The sequence below is a fragment of the Artemia franciscana genome, chromosome 2, assembly GCF_032884065.1.
Source record: "Artemia franciscana chromosome 2, ASM3288406v1, whole genome shotgun sequence".
Taxonomy (NCBI): Eukaryota; Metazoa; Arthropoda; class Branchiopoda; order Anostraca; family Artemiidae; genus Artemia; species Artemia franciscana.
The window spans coordinates 62,800,226-62,820,324 of NC_088864.1; the positions used below are offsets into that span (position 1 = coordinate 62,800,226).

General features: G+C 34.1%; 2 protein-coding genes across 5 annotated transcripts in view; both read right to left on the minus strand.

Moving 5' to 3' along the window:
• Window positions 1-7,344: 7,344 nt before the first annotated feature.
• Window positions 7,345-8,391, minus strand: LOC136035365 (lens epithelium-derived growth factor-like). The gene has a single exon (XM_065717126.1). It carries the CDS (start codon window positions 8,389-8,391, stop codon window positions 7,345-7,347), a length of 1,047 nt encoding a protein of 348 aa, XP_065573198.1.
• Window positions 8,392-11,348: 2,957 nt separating this feature from the next.
• LOC136043911 (CAAX prenyl protease 1 homolog) overlaps window positions 11,349-20,099 on the minus strand; it is a 73,154-nt gene continuing 64,403 nt past the window's right edge. For all 4 annotated transcript variants that reach the window (XM_065728952.1, XM_065728953.1, XM_065728954.1 and 1 more), the window contains exon 9: window positions 11,349-11,689. In XM_065728952.1, coding sequence (XP_065585024.1) covers window positions 11,453-11,689 — 237 coding nt within the window. In that variant the 3' untranslated portion in view covers window positions 11,349-11,452. The remainder of the gene's footprint in view (window positions 11,690-20,099) is intronic.

The following is a 20,099-nucleotide window of genomic DNA, read 5'->3' on the forward strand; positions in this document are numbered from 1 at the left end:
GAAAACGTATTTATTTCATCTTTAAAGGCATAATGATTTCAAAATCATGTTAAGCCCTTTGCATGTAATAATAAATGTATGCACTACATACTATATATTTCGCAAAAAAAAAGTCTCGCCTGTGGATGTACCTTAGGATGGTTTGTCTGTGAGCACGGAGAAGATTCTTGTGTCGTTGTGACAGCGGCAGGTGTAGTTTCGTTAATGCTCCTTTCCATGAAACTCCCACTCCTTTTGCTTTCTTCCTTTCTCAGTCTCTCAAACTATTTTCTTATCAGTCATTAGAAAACAGTTGTCCAATGCGGTTTCTAGTTTCTCCTTCTCTATCATCTCTTTTCTCTATCTCCTTGTACTCTATCATTGCGCTTGATATCTGCTTAACTGAAATGAGTCGTTTTATCAACTCAAAGGAAGCTTAAGAATTGAAAAAAAAATTTGAAAGTGACATCTAGAATAAACAGTTGTGTTTTGAATATGGGATAGGTGAAACGACCGTAGGGGATATTGCTAAACAAAATGGCAAATTGATTTCGTTTGCATCGTCGATTACGTCGATTGCACATGGGTATTATTATATATATATTGTTTAATGTGTATATTCGAAGTGATAATACGCCCATATCAGAACCGTTAATTTCCGCAAAGGCAAAACATCTTTATGAACTACTTTTATTGCAAGAATTTGATGCTTCCTCAGGATGACTAACTAGAGCAGCGCCGTGGTATATGTGAGGTTGGGCCACGTGGCGAAAAAACTCAGTAGCGACCAAGAAACTGCCGATGATTTTGAAATAGACTTTGCAGAATTTATAACTAAAAATGGTTAATCACCGGACCAGATTTACAATGCGGATGAGTCAGGGCTGTACTGGAAATGTTTACCAAATCGTTCTCTCGCTTTCGAGTTCGACCTAAGTCAAGCAAGGAAAGAACAACTATACCTTGCTGTGGCAATGCATCAGGACAGCAAAAGCTAAAATTAGTTGTTATTGCAAAGACCAGAAAGACACGTTCGTTTAAAGGCACTAGTGCTGAAAATATGCCAATTCATTACTACGGCCAAACCAAAGCATGAATGAATAAAATAATTTTTCAAAATTGATTTGAAAAGCACTTCATTCTTGAGTTTCGAGGGTATCTAACCTCAAAAATATGCCAAGAAAGACTGTGCTTCTGGTAGATAATGCCACAAGTCATCCCGTAGAAGTTTCAAAATCAACTGATTGACAAATTATTGTTAGGTCTTTACCGCAAACATCAAAAACAAGAAGAACAATAGGAAATTCTTGGTATTGATTTTCGCTTGACAAAATTTACCTTCTTCTATAAGAACATGGTGTATAACAACATATTAAGAAGTATATATTACAAAAATCAAATGACTACTGAAATGCAGTAAAAAAAAACGAAGCACTAAACCAGCTTGTTTAAGTGAACAAGGTGGCAACACTACTAATCACTTTTCACTGACTTCTTTTTATCATCAATAGCAGCTATTCTCTGAAGGAGTGGAGGATGAGAATGATGCCAGCTGGAGAAGAGCCAATCATACACAGGGAAGCCCAAATTATCCTTGCTCAACTTCACGAGTCCTTTTTTCAAATTTTCGGCATACCCTAACTTCTTTGCAAATGCATCCGCGGCAAATTCGAATCGACGAGACAGCAAGGTCATTCCAAAGCTTAGAACCTAGAATATTGTTTTTAAATAATATTAAACAAAGATTAGTGTTCAAGCCACAAATTATAAGGCATAAATTTACGAACAAAGATTATTTTTTAAGCCTCTTGTTCAAATCACAAATTTAGAAAAACGCTTGAATACAAATATGCACAAAATATAGGGAAATATGTCGTTTTTTTTCAAATAAATGGCAAATAAAACTAATTTTGAGGTGAACATAAACAAAGCAGAAGAAACACTTGAACAAACAAACAAAAAGCCAAGCCAGAATAAATGAAACAATTTGAATTGTGAATAACCTCTAGTATATTCTGGCTTGGTTTTTAGTTTGTTTGCTTCAGTATGTCTTCCGCTTTGTTAATGTTTACTTCAAAAGGTAAGTTCTTTTATGTGTATTTTTTTTGTTTATTTTGTTTTGATACTACTCTCAAATAAATTCACAGATTAAATTGGAACAATAAATTCAAATTAAATTAAACAAAGATTAGTCTTTGAGCCACTATCAGAAATGATACATTTATGATATTATCAATTTGAACCGCAGAAAACAGTTTCAAAGGGCATAAAACAAAGATACACATTCAAATCACAATTGAAGATACGTCGATTGGAACACATTTTAGTGCATTTTTCGTAACACGTCGATTGGAACACATTGGAAGTACATTTTTTCTATATACTATATATAGATATATTTTTCTATATAATTCTATATACTTTTTGGAAAACTTACTACATGTTTGCTAGGCTCTACCTGGCTTAATGAAAAAATAATTAAATCTAGCAAAATCTAATTTTTAGAATTCTATTTACCTTAAGATGAAATCTTAACAGTTTTGACGTTCTGTTTATTGGGGTCATAACGACAAAGGCACAAGCAATTGTGGAAAAAAAACACTGAGAAAAAAAAGGATTTAAACATTATATTATTATTAAACGATGCTTGAGACACGCTTAGAGGAGAATACAGAATATATTTATTCGCTACAATAGCTGGAGCTAACATGAGCAAATAAATATAAAGAACATAAATCAAAACAAAGAGCAAGAAAAAAACATCAAAAAATATAAATTAGCAATTGCCACTTCAAAGCCAAGAGACTTAAATGCGTTATAAATAGAACTTAAATATGTCAAGAGTCAGGCTACATGGTTCACGAGTATTATGATGACCGTATATTATACAATATTACATCAGGTTAGATTTCATTATTCATTCACAAATTGAATGAATATACTACTACTTTTACATACTTATATACTATATATACTTTTATATACTTATGTACTACTTTTATATACTACTACTTCATTCACAAATAATTGAATATACTACTACTTTTATATACTTATATACTATACATGCTTTTATATACTTATATACTATACTACTATTTATATACTTGAATATACTACTCACGAATATTCATTCACAAATGAATGAATATACTACTACTTTTACGACCAACAACTCAATGCAGCACCAAGCCGCATAAAGCCAACACACCTACGGAAGCTCTTTATCAATCCCAATCTATTCAAAGCCTTCACCTTACATCTTTCAAAGAAGTTCCCATTTCCCTTAAGTCTTTCCTTACAACATCCTCCCACCCTATTTGAGGACGATCTCCACGAACAATCTTTGGCAATCTGTCATCCTTAATCTGCAGACCGTGCCCTAGCCATACGGTTACGAGGTTTGACCCCACCTCTCCGAGATTTTTGTCTGACTCGTAAAAACATAATAAAAATACATACAAACAAATTCTTTTGGCAATTTTTATTGCCTCCCCCCCCCGAACATAAAATGCTGAATACGTCCTTGGTATAGGCCAAAGATCCTTCTTCTCCCCCTATCACCTTGGTATGAAGCACCTCTCACTGACAGTCGAAAAATTAATTCCTAAGAATGCACCTCAAGAGGCTTTTGCCCCCCCCCCCCCATTCCCACTAGACGACCCACAGACATATTTAATATTTGACGCGCATCTATTGAATATTTTACATCAATAAATCAATTAGAATGAAGTATATGGCTTCGCGTGTTACATTGTGGAAATAATACCGACTAAAATGGTCAGTCAATAATATACCATCTTTGAGGGAGAGAGACACTTTTATTATACATATCATCAATATACAAAAAAAAACCACATCAGCCACTTTAGAAAGTCAGAGACTTGTTAGTAGTGGCTGATAAACATTAATGAGCACCAATACCAACAACATTAACAAAAAAAACAAAAAAAAAAAAAAAAAAAAAAAAAAAAAAAAAACAAAAAAAACAAAAAAACAAACAAACAAAATGAAACAAAAAAATTGGGAACAAGAAAACAACAGGAAAACAAAGAAAAAAACAAAAAAAACAACAACACTTAAAAAAACAAATCAATAAGCCATCCAATTTAAATTATTTATTTATTTTCTACTCAGAAGGTGATTCTTCAGTCTACTCTTAAACTGGCTAACATTTTCAGATAACCTTATACTCATTGGTAAAGAATTCCACACTACTGGTCCAGCAAACTTGGGACCAAAACTTCCCCTCTGAGAGCTGCGATAGTCATATACCAAATCATCCATATTTCTAGTCTCATAACTGTGGTATGAAGAATTCCTTATAAACATTTGACGAAAAATTTCAGGGGACAAACCATAAATACAAATATAGCAAGTTGATAATCATGAAGTTGGCTAACATTAAAGATCATAAGTTTCCTATAGCAATTAACTGTATCATTTTCACCATGGACATAATTTCCTAGTAGTCTAATAACTTTATTTTGTAAAACCTGAACACGTTTAAAATTTGTATAAAATCCACCAGCCCATATCACACAACCATAAGAAATATAAGGCATGACAATAGAATGATAAAGAGTTAAAAGGGCAGAATGAGGTAACTGATTTCTCAGACGCCGAATCAATCCAAGCCCTCTAGATACCCTAGCTGCCACCTGATCACCATGTGCTTTCCAATTCAGATTTTGATCAAGCTGGAACCAAGGTATCTCACCACAGCTACTTGTTTCAATGGCCTATTACAAAGAAATATTTTTCCATTTAAATCAACTGGACTTCCTTTCCTACTAAATAATATAAAATGAGTTTTTAAAACATTCACTGATAAACGGCTAATCTTTGTAAAAATTAAAAGATGACTTAAAGCTTGATTAATTTTCTCCACAAGATCATCAGCATTTCTTGCAGCAGCTGAAAATACCGTGTCATCAGCGAAAGAAGTATTAACAACACCCGGAACATAAAACCGCATAGTATCTACATATACAAGATATAGTAAGGGACCCAAAACAGAACCTTGCGGAACACCACAACTTATAAAAAATTTATTAGATATAACATCATCAAAACATACACGTATCGACCTCCCTATCAAATAAGATTCAAACCACTTTAAAATACTACCTGTGACTCCAAGTGACCTTAGCCTATCAATTAAAATTTTAAAATCAACCGTGTCAAACGCTTTTTTAAAATCTATAAAAACCGATAAAGTCATTTCACCATTTTCCATTGATGTATTCAGAAAATCAAGAAAATGCTGCATAGCATGAACAGTAGAATGTCCTTTCCTGAATCCGAACTGACTATCACTTAAAAAGCTAAGCAGATCGGTCTCCAGTTGGTCAAATCAGTCTTTGAGCTACTTTTGTGAAGAGGAATCATTCGCGCCTCTTTAAGCTTTTGCGGGAATTCTCCCGATTTCAGTGATAAATTAATCAAGTAAACAAGGCATGGTAGGAGATAAACCATAATAAGCTTGAATGTCTTAAGGCTTATACCGTCACTACCTGAAGAGTTGGACTTAATACTATTTACAATTTCTTTCAACTCCTGCATATTCGTTTCTTCAGCCTCCATTATTAGTCCCAGGCCTCTATCATCAATGAAAGCTTCCTCACTTGTTCCTTGACTCAGTGGCTGGTCTTGCTTTTGAACCACTTCACCAATCGTCGAGAAGTAGGCACCAAAGTGATTCACAATGCTCTGCTTGCCTTCATAGACTTTTCCATCCACAATTAGTGAAGTTGGTGTATTTTTCTTCTTGTCACTACCCAACACTTCTCTCAAAACCTTCCATGTTCCCCTTGAGTCCCCCTTTGTTTCCCCAAGTTTCAATTCATAATAACTCTTGACACAAGATCTTCGTAATGTATTCACTTGATTTCTTATTTTTTTGAACTCTTCAAACATATCAGCACTTTGGCAATCTAAAAATGACTGATACAGTAGATTCCTCTTCTTAATCATCTGAATAAGTTCTGATGTAACCCACGGCTTTCTCGGTGATTCCCTTGTATTTCTTAACACTTTTAGTGGACATGTTTTATCATATATCGGCTGGAGAATATTCATAAAAATATCAAATGCATGGAATGCATCTTCTGTCTCATCAAAAACTGGTTTCCATGAAACCTTACTAAGTTCCTCAGCAAGGTTTTCCATATTCTGCTTCCTTAATTGCCGCATTTGCTTTTTTTCTGCCTTTTTCTCTTTGGCAATTACTAGTGGCACAGAAGCTACAACTGGGAGATGATCCGAACATGGGAATACCAGAACATCAGCAGCACTAGATTTCAGGTACTTCGAACTAACAAAAATGTTATCTATTATAGTTGCTGAATGACTAGTTATACGTGTCGGGACCCCAACAAGGGGAAATAAATCATTTGAAACCATCAAATTTAAAAAATCAAGATTAATAGCATGTAAATCATACAAATCAAAATTAAAATCTCCCATACAAATAAAATCTAACTTGCTAGATACCGCAGCTCTCATTAATATCTCAAATCCTTCCGTGAAATCCTCCAAACGAGCACTTGGTGGTTTATAAACCTCACTTACAATAAGTTTTTTTGAATTAATAGCCAGTTCAAGAGTAAACGATTCAACCTTACCCTCTATCCAAACATCGACATCCCCCCTTTGACGGCAAAATATCCCATTTTTTACAAGGAATGCTAGACCTCCCCTTGCCATCAGCTCACGGTTTTTTACAAATAATTGGTAACCTGGAAATTGAAATGAAGGCAGAAAATGCTCAGAAGTCAAAAAAGTCTCGCAAAAACCAATAACATCAAAATAGCTATTAGACAGATCTAGCAAATGCAAGATATCATTATAACTTGTAGTTAGATGACAATTCCAATGGCATACACTAAGAAAATTCTCACTTTTTTCCCATGACGACGACGTAACTGGAATATATTTACTCAATCTTTGGCAATCAAAATCAATTGCAAAATAATCATTTGCTATTCCATCGCGAAGTATATCATTCAGTCGAAAAGGGTCAGATTCAAATTTTCGCAACCGATTCATGCCATTCAACTGATCAGACATATAGTACGTAAATAATCAGTTTGCGAATCATTATAAACGCATAGTTAACCTATATGAATATTTTTTTTTTTGCAATACGGGGACAGGTGGAATAATAATGAAAAAAAAAGAAAGAAAAAAAAAGGGTTCTCCATAGGGGGGGGGGGGGAGAGTGGTCAACAAGACGAATCATAAGCAAAACAATGGTAAAAGAAGATAAGCAAGATAACTCACAAAAAAGGAAAGATCAAACAAACGAAGACAAAACAATAAACAAATAAATACTACAAACGAGAAATAAAATAAGATACTAATCTAGAAGGTGTCTTCAACCTTCCTAAGCCTCCTAGAAGAAGCTTCACCTGGTAGGCGAGCAAAAATACGGCCTTGGTCCGACCAAACGTTCTTTGCTCCGAACTTATCTCTAGCACTGTCCAGGATAATCTTGCGCTGCTTCGTGAGATATTCATTCACAAAAACACCAGATTTCGCTAGCTTAGACTTCGCTTTAAAGACAGTATGCGCAACATCTTTATTAGAAAATTTGACAATCACAGGGGCAACTCGACTTTCATCACTAATCTGAGCTGTAGGGTTGGGTAAGCGAAAACGTTGCATAGAAAGAATTTGATCACTCATAAGAGCACTCAAGCCCATTTTGTCCTTTATTATATTGTGCATTGTTACTTTAAGGTCAACATCAGGGGCCTGTTTGACCCCTACGAATACAAGGGAATCAAGCTGAGCTTCTTGTTGATACTCGTCAAGTCTATCTTCCCTTTTTGCAATACGATTTTCCAGCGACTCTATTTGAGCTCTTAACCCCTTAAGTACTTTGCCAATTTTATCAAATTTACCATTATATTCGACTGATAATCCATCATAAACTTGGGATATTATCTGTTCAGCAGTAACTGGGTTGATACTATTTTTTTGTGCTACCTTTTCTGTGACCAATTTCCCGATATCCTTGAGCATATTTTGCTTTGTTTGTGCTAACTCTTGTTCCGTAGAAACTAACTTTTCAACAAGAACAGCTACCGATGATTTTTCAGAATTTGAGCCAGTTTGAGCGGAGGGAGCTTTTTTTAAATACTGTAAGTAGATATCCGGGAAAATCTCCAGCTCCTGAAATGCCTTATTCACGCTCCGTTCAGTTTTATGTGATGCTTCTTTAGACTTTTCCGCATAGAGAACTAAATTTACTTCTAAGACTGTCTGAAGATCATGGGATCCATAACAGAAAACTAGAAACTTTGATGCTTTTTCTGATTGGGTGTTAACGTCTACAATTCTTACTGGCCAAAGCGGGTAATTTCTAAATTTTGCCAACGCCAAGTCCCCTTTCTTGAACTTGCTCATTTCAAGCTTCAGAACTGGCTAACTTAACTTAAAAAAAAAAATAAGAAGCCAAATATCAAATTTCAGACCTGCTAGAAATTTCTGCCGTACTCTTATATCCAATAGGGTGAAAATAGGGTGCATCCCTCTCTTTCAACTCAAGCTATTATACATCCTTTGAATAGGTGGATTAACATTACAAAGACAAATTTTTCAGCCCAATTCTTTTGTTTTTAAGATTTTGACGGACAATTTTATCCGGTACATCTGTTTATACGAATATATTCAATTGACTTTTCTGTGGTTAAAAGCAAGCAATTGGTCTGCTTCAATGTTTCTCTTTCCCCGTTGGAGAATATGACCCTAGATTTAAGCTGCTATTGGTCGACTGAAAGAGGTTGGCACCCAGCAAACGGCTGGGCAGATGTTTGGTTATTGGTTGTAGATTGCCCAAAAATCAAAACTGTTTAGTTTTAACTGTTCCAATTTAAGAACTAATTCTTATGGTAGAGATTCTAAATTTGTTTGTTTTTACATGTATGTAGTACATAAATGTAGCGATTAGTTTCAGAGTTTAAAAATAATGGTATTACTCATAGGAGGTGGGATTAAAAAAATAGATAAATGAAAAAATGTTGAAGTTGAGAGCCAAAAATCACTTCCCTGAAATTTGCAGAAAAATGACATTCACTAATTTCTGCTCTAATTTTAAATATTATTTAAATATGAATTATAAAATATTTTGATATATAATTTAAGATATTTTCAATAAACTACAATAATTTTAACTATAATTTATAAATTTGATGCTTTTACTTAATTTTATGAAAAACTGAACGTAATGTGATGACACGATGTAAGTGGCTTACTAAGCGTGTCTGAAACATATTTATTTTCGGAAGGGGGAGGGAGAAGAAATGGAGACCCCGGTGCTATTACATAGATACTATTAAAAAGTAACAAAATTTTTATTCTTTAGCCACACAAGGTTTTCATACACCCTATTCCTTTTTCAAACCTTTGCTTCATAATAAAATTTTCCAAATAGAGCTACCCCCCCCCCCCCCGAGAAACAAAATTCTTCAAGCTTTTGAAATCATAATACCTGGTGCAAAAATAGTAACCAATTCGTTAATTTGAAATAAAAATAATTGGCTAAAATTGTTTAACGAATAGTAACAAAAATCTTATCAAATCACCACGTTGGAATTACTAAATAAGTTTATATACCCATGTAGAATAAAATTATGTTTTCTGGTGGTTAAACAGCTCATTAAAGGCTGATGCTTCCTAAAGAGTGCTTCTTTACACATGATATACTTGATTTTTTACTTACACTCTCAAAGAGACGTCCAAAGAGGTCATTAGAAAGTTCATAGACGAATAATTTTGCCGATTTTGTTTTGGTATTGATAGAGCAAATCCTTAAAAATTTTGCGACAATACAGCTAATATCCTTCCTGAAAACATGCTTTTGAATATAGTTTATGATGAGAATCAAACTTCACTTCGGCAGCTAAATTTCTCGTTGCTTAACGAATAATGTGACGACTTTATGGTTTACTTATACAATCGACTCCCGATTATCCAAAATGCAGATTAGCCGTGGCAATGTAAGTTTTGAAAAAAAGTTATAAATACAAAATCATAAGAAAATACAAAGAAAACGTATTTATTTCATCTTTAAAGGCATAATGATTTCAAAATCATGTTAAGCCCTTTGCATGTAATAATAAACTATGTATGCACTACATACTATATATTTCGCAAAAAAAAAGTCTTAGGATGGTTTGTCTGTGAGCACGGAGAAGATTCTTGTGTCGTTGTGACAGCGGCAGGTGTAGTTTCGTTAATGCTCCTTTCCATGAAACTCCCACTCCTTTTGCTTTCTTCCTTTCTCAGTCTCTCAAACTATTTTCTTATCAGTCATTAGAAAACAGTTGTCCAATGCGGTTTCTAGTTTCTCCTTCTCTATCATCTCTTTTCTCTATCTCCTTGTACTCTATCATTGCGCTTGATATCTGCTTAACTGAAATGAGTCGTTTTATCAACTCAAAGGAAGCTTAAGAATTGAAAAAAAAATTTGAAAGTGACATCTAGAATAAACAGTTGTGTTTTGAATATGGGATAGGTGAAACGACCGTAGGGGATATTGCTAAACAAAATGGCAAATTGATTTCGTTTGCATCGTCGATTACGTCGATTGCACATGGGTATTATTATATATATATTGTTTAATGTGTATATTCGAAGTGATAATACGCCCATATCAGAACCGTTAATTTCCGCAAAGGCAAAACATCTTTATGAACTACTTTCATTGCAAGAATTTGATGCTTCCTCAGGATGACTAACTAGAGCAGCGCCGTGGTATATGTGAGGTTGGGCCACGTGGCGAAAAAACTCAGTAGCGACCAAGAAACTGCCGATGATTTTGAAATAGACTTTGCAGAATTTATAACTAAAAATGGTTAATCACCGGACCAGATTTACAATGCGGATGAGTCAGGGCTGTACTGGAAATTTCGAGTTCGAAGGACCTAAGTCAATCAAGGAAAGAACAACTATACCTTGCTGTGGCAATGCATCAGGACAGTAAAAGCTAAAATTAGTTGTTATTGCAAAGACCAGAAAGACACGTTCGTTTAAAGGCACTAGTGCTGAAAATATGCCAAATCATTACTACGGCCAAACCAAAGCATGAATGAATAAAATAATTTTTCAAAATTGATTTGAAAAGCACTTCATTCTTGAGTTTCGAGGGTATCTAACCTCAAAAATATGCCAAGAAAGACTGTGCTTCTGGTAGATAATGCCACAAGTCATCCCGTAGAAGTTTCAAAATCAGCTGATTGACAAATTATTGTTAGGTCTTTACCGCAAACATCAAAAACAAGAAGATCAATAGGAAATTCTTGGTATTGATTTTCGCTTGACAAAATTTACCTTCTTCTATAAGAACATGGTGTATAACAACATATTAAGAAGTATATATTACAAAAATCAAATGACTACTGAAATGCAGTAAAAAAAAAACGAAGCACTAAACCAGGTTGTTTAAGTGAACAAGGTGGCAACACTACTAATCACTTTTCACTGACTTCTTTTTATCATCAATAGCAGCTATTCTCTGAAGGAGTGGAGGATGAGAATGATGCCAGCTGGAGAAGAGCCAATCATACACAGGGAAGCCCAAATTATCCTTGCTCAACTTCACGAGTCCTTTTTTCAAATTTTCGGCATACCCTAACTTCTTTGCAAATGCATCCGCGGCAAATTCGAATCGACGAGACAGCAAGGTCATTCCAAAGCTTAGAACCTAGAATATTGTTTTTAAATAATATTAAACAAAGATTAGTGTTCAAGCCACAAATTATAAGGCATAAATTTACGAACAAAGATTATTTTTTAAGCCTCTTGTTCAAATCACAAATTTAGAAAAAAGCTTGAATACGAATATGCACAAAATATAGGGAAATATGTCGTTTTTTTTCAAATAAATGGCAAATAAAACTAATTTTGAGGTGAACATAAACAAAGCAGAAGAAACACTTGAACAAATCAAACAAAAAGCCAAGCCAGAATAAATGAAAAAATTTGAATTGTGAATAGCCTCTAGTATATTCTGGCTTGGTTTTTAGTTTGTTTGCTTCAGTATGTCTCCGCTTTGTTAATGTTTACTTCAAAAGGTAAGTTCTTTTATGTGTATTTTTTTTGTTTATTTTGTTTTGATACTACTCTGAAATAAATTCACAGATTAAATTGGAACAATAAATTCAAATTAAATTAAACAAAGATTAGTCTTTGAGCCACTATCAGAAATGATACATTTATGATATTATCAATTTGAACCGCAGAAAACAGTTTCAAAGGGCATAAAACAAAGATACTCATTCAAATCACAAATTGAAGATACGTTGATTGGAACACATTTTAGTGCATTTTTCGTAACACGTCGATTGGAACACATTGGAAGTACATTTTTTCTATATACTATATATAGATATATTTTTCTATATAATTCTATATACTTTTTGGAAAACTTACTACATGTTTGCTAGGCTCTACCTGGCTTAATGAAAAAATAATTAAATCTAGCAAAATCTAATTTTTAGAATTCTATTTACCTTAAGATGAAATCTTAACAGTTTTGACGTTCTGTTTATTGGGGTCATAACGACAAAGGCACAAGCAATTGTGGAAAAAAAACACTGAGAAAAAAAAGGATTTAAACATTATATTATTATTAAACGATGCTTGAGACACGCTTAGAGGAGAATACAGAATATATTTATTCGCTACAATAGCTGGAGCTAACATGAGCAAATAAATATAAAGAACATAAATCAAAACAAAGAGCAAGAAAAAAACATCAAAAAATATAAATTAGCAATTGCCACTTCAAAGCCAAGAGACTTAAATGCGTTATAAATAGAACTTAAATATGTCAAGAGTCAGGCTACATGGTTCACGAGTATTATGATGACCGTATATTATACAATATTACATCAGGTTAGATTTCATTATTCATTCACAAATTGAATGAATATACTACTACTTTTACATACTTATATACTATATATACTTTTATATACTTATGTACTACTTTTATATACTACTACTTCATTCACAAATAATTGAATATACTACTACTTTTATATACTTATATACTATACATGCTTTTATATACTTATATACTATACTACTATTTATATACTTGAATATACTACTCACGAATATTCATTCACAAATGAATGAATATACTACTACTTTTACGACCAACAACTCAATGCAGCACCAAGCCGCATAAAGCCAACACACCTACGGAAGCTCTTTATCAATCCCAATCTATTCAAAGCCTTCACCTTACATCTTTCAAAGAAGTTCCCATTTCCCTTAAGTCTTTCCTTACAACATCCTCCCACCCTATTTGAGGACGATCTCCACGAACAATCTTTGGCAATCTGTCATCCTTAATCTGCAGACCGTGCCCTAGCCATACGGTTACGAGGTTTGACCCCACCTCTCCGAGATTTTTGTCTGACTCGTAAAAACATAATAAAAATACATACAAACAAATTCTTTTGGCAATTTTTATTGCCTCCCCCCCCCCGAACATAAAATGCTGAATACGTCCTTGGTATAGGCCAAAGATCCTTCTTCTCCCCCTATCACCTTGGTATGAAGCACCTCTCACTGACAGTCGAAAAATTAATTCCTAAGAATGCACCTCAAGAGGCTTTTGCCCCCCCCCCCATTCCCACTAGACGACCCACAGACATATTTAATATTTGACGCGCATCTATTGAATATTTTACATCAATAAATCAATTAGAATGAAGTATATGGCTTCGCGTGTTACATTGTGGAAATAATACCGACTAAAATGGTCAGTCAATAATATACCATCTTTGAGGGAGAGAGACACTTTTATTATACATATCATCAATATACAAAAAAAAACCACATCAGCCACTTTAGAAAGTCAGAGACTTGTTAGTAGTGGCTGATAAACATTAATGAGCACCAATACCAACAACATTAACAAAAAAAACAAAAAAAAAAAAAAAAAAAAAAAAAAAAAAAAAAACAAAAAAAACAAAAAAACAAACAAACAAAATGAAACAAAAAAATTGGGAACAAGAAAACAACAGGAAAACAAAGAAAAAAACAAAAAAAACAACAACACTTAAAAAAACAAATCAATAAGCCATCCAATTTAAATTATTTATTTATTTTCTACTCAGAAGGTGATTCTTCAGTCTACTCTTAAACTGGCTAACATTTTCAGATAACCTTATACTCATTGGTAAAGAATTCCACACTACTGGTCCAGCAAACTTGGGACCAAAACTTCCCCTCTGAGAGCTGCGATAGTCATATACCAAATCATCCATATTTCTAGTCTCATAACTGTGGTATGAAGAATTCCTTATAAACATTTGACGAAAAATTTCAGGGGACAAACCATAAATACAAATATAGCAAGTTGATAATCATGAAGTTGGCTAACATTAAAGATCATAAGTTTCCTATAGCAATTAACTGTATCATTTTCACCATGGACATAATTTCCTAGTAGTCTAATAACTTTATTTTGTAAAACCTGAACACGTTTAAAATTTGTATAAAATCCACCAGCCCATATCACACAACCATAAGAAATATAAGGCATGACAATAGAATGATAAAGAGTTAAAAGGGCAGAATGAGGTAACTGATTTCTCAGACGCCGAATCAATCCAAGCCCTCTAGATACCCTAGCTGCCACCTGATCACCATGTGCTTTCCAATTCAGATTTTGATCAAGCTGGAACCAAGGTATCTCACCACAGCTACTTGTTTCAATGGCCTATTACAAAGAAATATTTTTCCATTTAAATCAACTGGACTTCCTTTCCTACTAAATAATATAAAATGAGTTTTTAAAACATTCACTGATAAACGGCTAATCTTTGTAAAAATTAAAAGATGACTTAAAGCTTGATTAATTTTCTCCACAAGATCATCAGCATTTCTTGCAGCAGCTGAAAATACCGTGTCATCAGCGAAAGAAGTATTAACAACACCCGGAACATAAAACCGCATAGTATCTACATATACAAGATATAGTAAGGGACCCAAAACAGAACCTTGCGGAACACCACAACTTATAAAAAATTTATTAGATATAACATCATCAAAACATACACGTATCGACCTCCCTATCAAATAAGATTCAAACCACTTTAAAATACTACCTGTGACTCCAAGTGACCTTAGCCTATCAATTAAAATTTTAAAATCAACCGTGTCAAACGCTTTTTTAAAATCTATAAAAACCGATAAAGTCATTTCACCATTTTCCATTGATGTATTCAGAAAATCAAGAAAATGCTGCATAGCATGAACAGTAGAATGTCCTTTCCTGAATCCGAACTGACTATCACTTAAAAACCCATGTTTTGTTAAATGTGCATAAAGCTTTTTATGCATAACTTTTTCATACATTTTCGAGAACACCGACAGCAGAGAAATCGGTCTGAAGTTAGTCAGATCAGTCTTTGAGCCACTTTTGTGAAGAGGAATCACTCGCGCCTCTTTAAGCTTTTGCGGGAATTCTCCCGATTTCAGTGATAAATTAATCATGTAAACAAGGCATGGTAGGAGATAAACCATAATAAGCTTGAATGTCTTAAGGCTTATACCGTCACTACCTGAAGAGTTGGACTTAATACTATTTACAATTTCTTTCAACTCCTGCATATTCGTTTCTTCAGCCTCCATTATTAGTCCCAGGCCTCTATCATCAATGAAAGCTTCCTCACTTGTTCCTTGACTCAGTGGCTGGTCTTGCTTTTGAACCACTTCACCAATCGTCGAGAAGTAGGCACCAAAGTGATTCACAATGCTCTGCTTGCCTTCATAGACTTTTCCATCCACAATTAGTGAAGTTGGTGTATTTTTCTTCTTGTCACTACCCAACACTTCTCTCAAAACCTTCCATGTTCCCCTTGAGTCCCCCTTTGTTTCCCCAAGTTTCAATTCATAATAACTCTTGACACAAGATCTTCGTAATGTATTCACTTGATTTCTTATTTTTTTGAACTCTTCAAACATATCAGCACTTTGGCAATCTAAAAATGACTGATACAGTAGATTCCTCTTCTTAATCATCTGAATAAGTTCTGATGTAACCCACGGCTTTCTCGGTGATTCCCTTGTATTTCTTAACACTTTTAGTGGACATGTTTTATCATATATCGGCTGGAGAATATTCATAAAAATATCAAATGCATGGAATGCATCTTCTGTCTCATCAAAAACTGGTTTCCATGAAACCTTACTAAGTTCCTCAGCAAGGTTTTCCATATTCTGCTTCCTTAATTGCCGCATTTGCTTTTTTTCTGCCTTTTTCTCTTTGGCAATTACTAGTGGCACAGAAGCTACAACTGGGAGATGATCCGAACATGGGAATACCAGAACATCAGCAGCACTAGATTTCAGGTACTTCGAACTAACAAAAATGTTATCTATTATAGTTGCTGAATGACTAGTTATACGTGTCGGGACCCCAACAAGGGGAAATAAATCATTTGAAACCATCAAATTTAAAAAATCAAGATTAATAGCATGTAAATCATACAAATCAAAATTAAAATCTCCCATACAAATAAAATCTAACTTGCTAGATACCGCAGCTCTCATTAATATCTCAAATCCTTCCGTGAAATCCTCCAAACGAGCACTTGGTGGTTTATAAACCTCACTTACAATAAGTTTTTTTGAATTAATAGCCAGTTCAAGAGTAAACGATTCAACCTTACCCTCTATCCAAACATCGACATCCCCCCTTTGACGGCAAAATATCCCATTTTTTACAAGGAATGCTAGACCTCCCCTTGCCATCAGCTCACGGTTTTTTACAAATAATTGGTAACCTGGAAATTGAAATGAAGGCAGAAAATGCTCAGAAGTCAAAAAAGTCTCGCAAAAACCAATAACATCAAAATAGCTATTAGACAGATCTAGCAAATGCAAGATATCATTATAACTTGTAGTTAGATGACAATTCCAATGGCATACACTAAGAAAATTCTCACTTTTTTCCCATGACGACGACGTAACTGGAATATATTTACTCAATCTTTGGCAATCAAAATCAATTGCAAAATAATCATTTGCTATTCCATCGCGAAGTATATCATTCAGTCGAAAAGGGTCAGATTCAAATTTTCGCAACCGATTCATGCCATTCAACTGATCAGACATATAGTACGTAAATAATCAGTTTGCGAATCATTATAAACGCATAGTTAACCTATATGAATATTTTTTTTTTTGCAATACGGGGACAGGTGGAATAATAATGAAAAAAAAAGAAAGAAAAAAAAAGGGTTCTCCATAGGGGGGGGGGGAGAGTGGTCAACAAGACGAATCATAAGCAAAACAATGGTAAAAGAAGATAAGCAAGATAACTCACAAAAAAGGAAAGATCAAACAAACGAAGACAAAACAATAAACAAATAAATACTACAAACGAGAAATAAAATAAGATACTAATCTAGAAGGTGTCTTCAACCTTCCTAAGCCTCCTAGAAGAAGCTTCACCTGGTAGGCGAGCAAAAATACGGCCTTGGTCCGACCAAACGTTCTTTGCTCCGAACTTATCTCTAGCACTGTCCAGGATAATCTTGCGCTGCTTCGTGAGATATTCATTCACAAAAACACCAGATTTCGCTAGCTTAGACTTCGCTTTAAAGACAGTATGCGCAACATCTTTATTAGAAAATTTGACAATCACAGGGGCAACTCGACTTTCATCACTAATCTGAGCTGTAGGGTTGGGTAAGCGAAAACGTTGCATAGAAAGAATTTGATCACTCATAAGAGCACTCAAGCCCATTTTGTCCTTTATTATATTGTGCATTGTTACTTTAAGGTCAACATCAGGGGCCTGTTTGACCCCTACGAATACAAGGGAATCAAGCTGAGCTTCTTGTTGATACTCGTCAAGTCTATCTTCCCTTTTTGCAATACGATTTTCCAGCGACTCTATTTGAGCTCTTAACCCCTTAAGTACTTTGCCAATTTTATCAAATTTACCATTATATTCGACTGATAATCCATCATAAACTTGGGATATTATCTGTTCAGCAGTAACTGGGTTGATACTATTTTTTTGTGCTACCTTTTCTGTGACCAATTTCCCGATATCCTTGAGCATATTTTGCTTTGTTTGTGCTAACTCTTGTTCCGTAGAAACTAACTTTTCAACAAGAACAGCTACCGATGATTTTTCAGAATTTGAGCCAGTTTGAGCGGAGGGAGCTTTTTTTAAATACTGTAAGTAGATATCCGGGAAAATCTCCAGCTCCTGAAATGCCTTATTCACGCTCCGTTCAGTTTTATGTGATGCTTCTTTAGACTTTTCCGCATAGAGAACTAAATTTACTTCTAAGACTGTCTGAAGATCATGGGATCCATAACAGAAAACTAGAAACTTTGATGCTTTTTCTGATTGGGTGTTAACGTCTACAATTCTTACTGGCCAAAGCGGGTAATTTCTAAATTTTGCCAACGCCAAGTCCCCTTTCTTGAACTTGCTCATTTCAAGCTTCAGAACTGGCTAACTTAACTTAAAAAAAAAAATAAGAAGCCAAATATCAAATTTCAGACCTGCTAGAAATTTCTGCCGTACTCTTATATCCAAAGCTGCTATCCAGTAAACCACAAAATAGTCAATAAATAATAATGTGTTATTTCAACTTAATTAATAACAATGTGTTATAACACTGTAATAATAAACAGCAATCCAGTTCAAGTACATTAATTAAATATAACCAGAAACTGGTTTATCACATAGGTAACTTTCCAGGTACTCAGAGAGTTGTTCACTGAATGAATGCTACTGACTGACTGAAATTTCTGTAATACATCTGTATTTCAAATTTGAATTCATCCGCCTCAAATTGGGAAGTCCAACTCTATTTGAGTACTAAAATTGAGCAGTCTAATATTAAAATACATAAGACCTGTCACCAGCTCAAATACTTTTTTCTAAATGAATATTGAACAGAACATATTTATTCTATACTTTATACTTTTATACATTTTATACTTTTACTTTTTACTTTCACAATTTTTATCACAACCTAATTGAGGAGCTGAAGGAGCACATTGGAAGTACGTATAATTATAATCAAATACTTTTCCAAATAATCAAATACTTTTTTTTAATAATCAAATACTCAAATATTTTTCGTATAATCAAATACCTTTTTCCAAATAACTATTGAACCGAACATATTTTTTCTATACTTAATACTTTTACTGTTTATACTTATATACTTTCTATACTTTTACTTTTTACTTTTATACTTATACTTTTACTTATACTTTTTGTCTCAACCTAATTGAGGAGCTGTAGGAGCACATTGGAAGTACGCATAGCTAAGATGGAGTAAACTTTTCCATTTTTTTTTATTCATATCTTGCGGTTATGAATGAAATAGGGGAAAAAATTTAAGCGGTTTCAATACTAAACGTTAATTTTCTAAGCCAAGTCGTTAACTTATGCCAAATGAAATATAACCTTTAACACTTAAACAAGTTCTTCCAAACTAGGCTAACCTAAAAGACCATAAAACCACCAGGATCACGCTTAAAGTCTTCACCCATCAGAGGCGAACTACTGAAAAATTTATAATGTGGAATGGGGATGGAGATTCAAGCAGTGATGATGATCTTATGGTTACGCAGCATAATTGCCTTTGATGAAAAGACGGCACGAGAGGACTTTCTATTAAAATCTCATTAGCTTATTTTCAAAATTTAGCAATTACTGACCCAGAAATTTCTTTTTATTGCTACTGTATTAACTTCTCCATAGAGAAATGAGAGAATTCTCCATGAGAGAAAGAACCACTGTGCGGGCCTCATTCAATTACTATTTTTAATAGTGCCGAATATAATTTATATATTATTTATATCGGCACTATAATTTAAAGTGCCGAAACCCTATAGGCAAGTGTGTATTCTCCTGATGAGCCTTTGTGTTGGGTTGTCGCCTCTGAATTATTTGTCTTTTTTATTGTTTTTAATATTTGGTAAATGACGACTTATACTTGCTTACGACACGACTGCCTGTCCATGGATTAGTCTTTATGGTTGATTGTGTATGGTTATGCTGTTTGACCTATGTAATTGGATGGATGAGTAAGGTTAAGGCCTCATTCAAGTACTGATCT

Bases quoted from the DNA above. Each gene is read 5' to 3' on its own strand.
- LOC136035365 (XM_065717126.1), bottom strand. From the start codon at position 8,391: ATGAGCAAGTTCAAGAAAGGGGACTTGGCGTTGGCAAAATTTAGAAAT.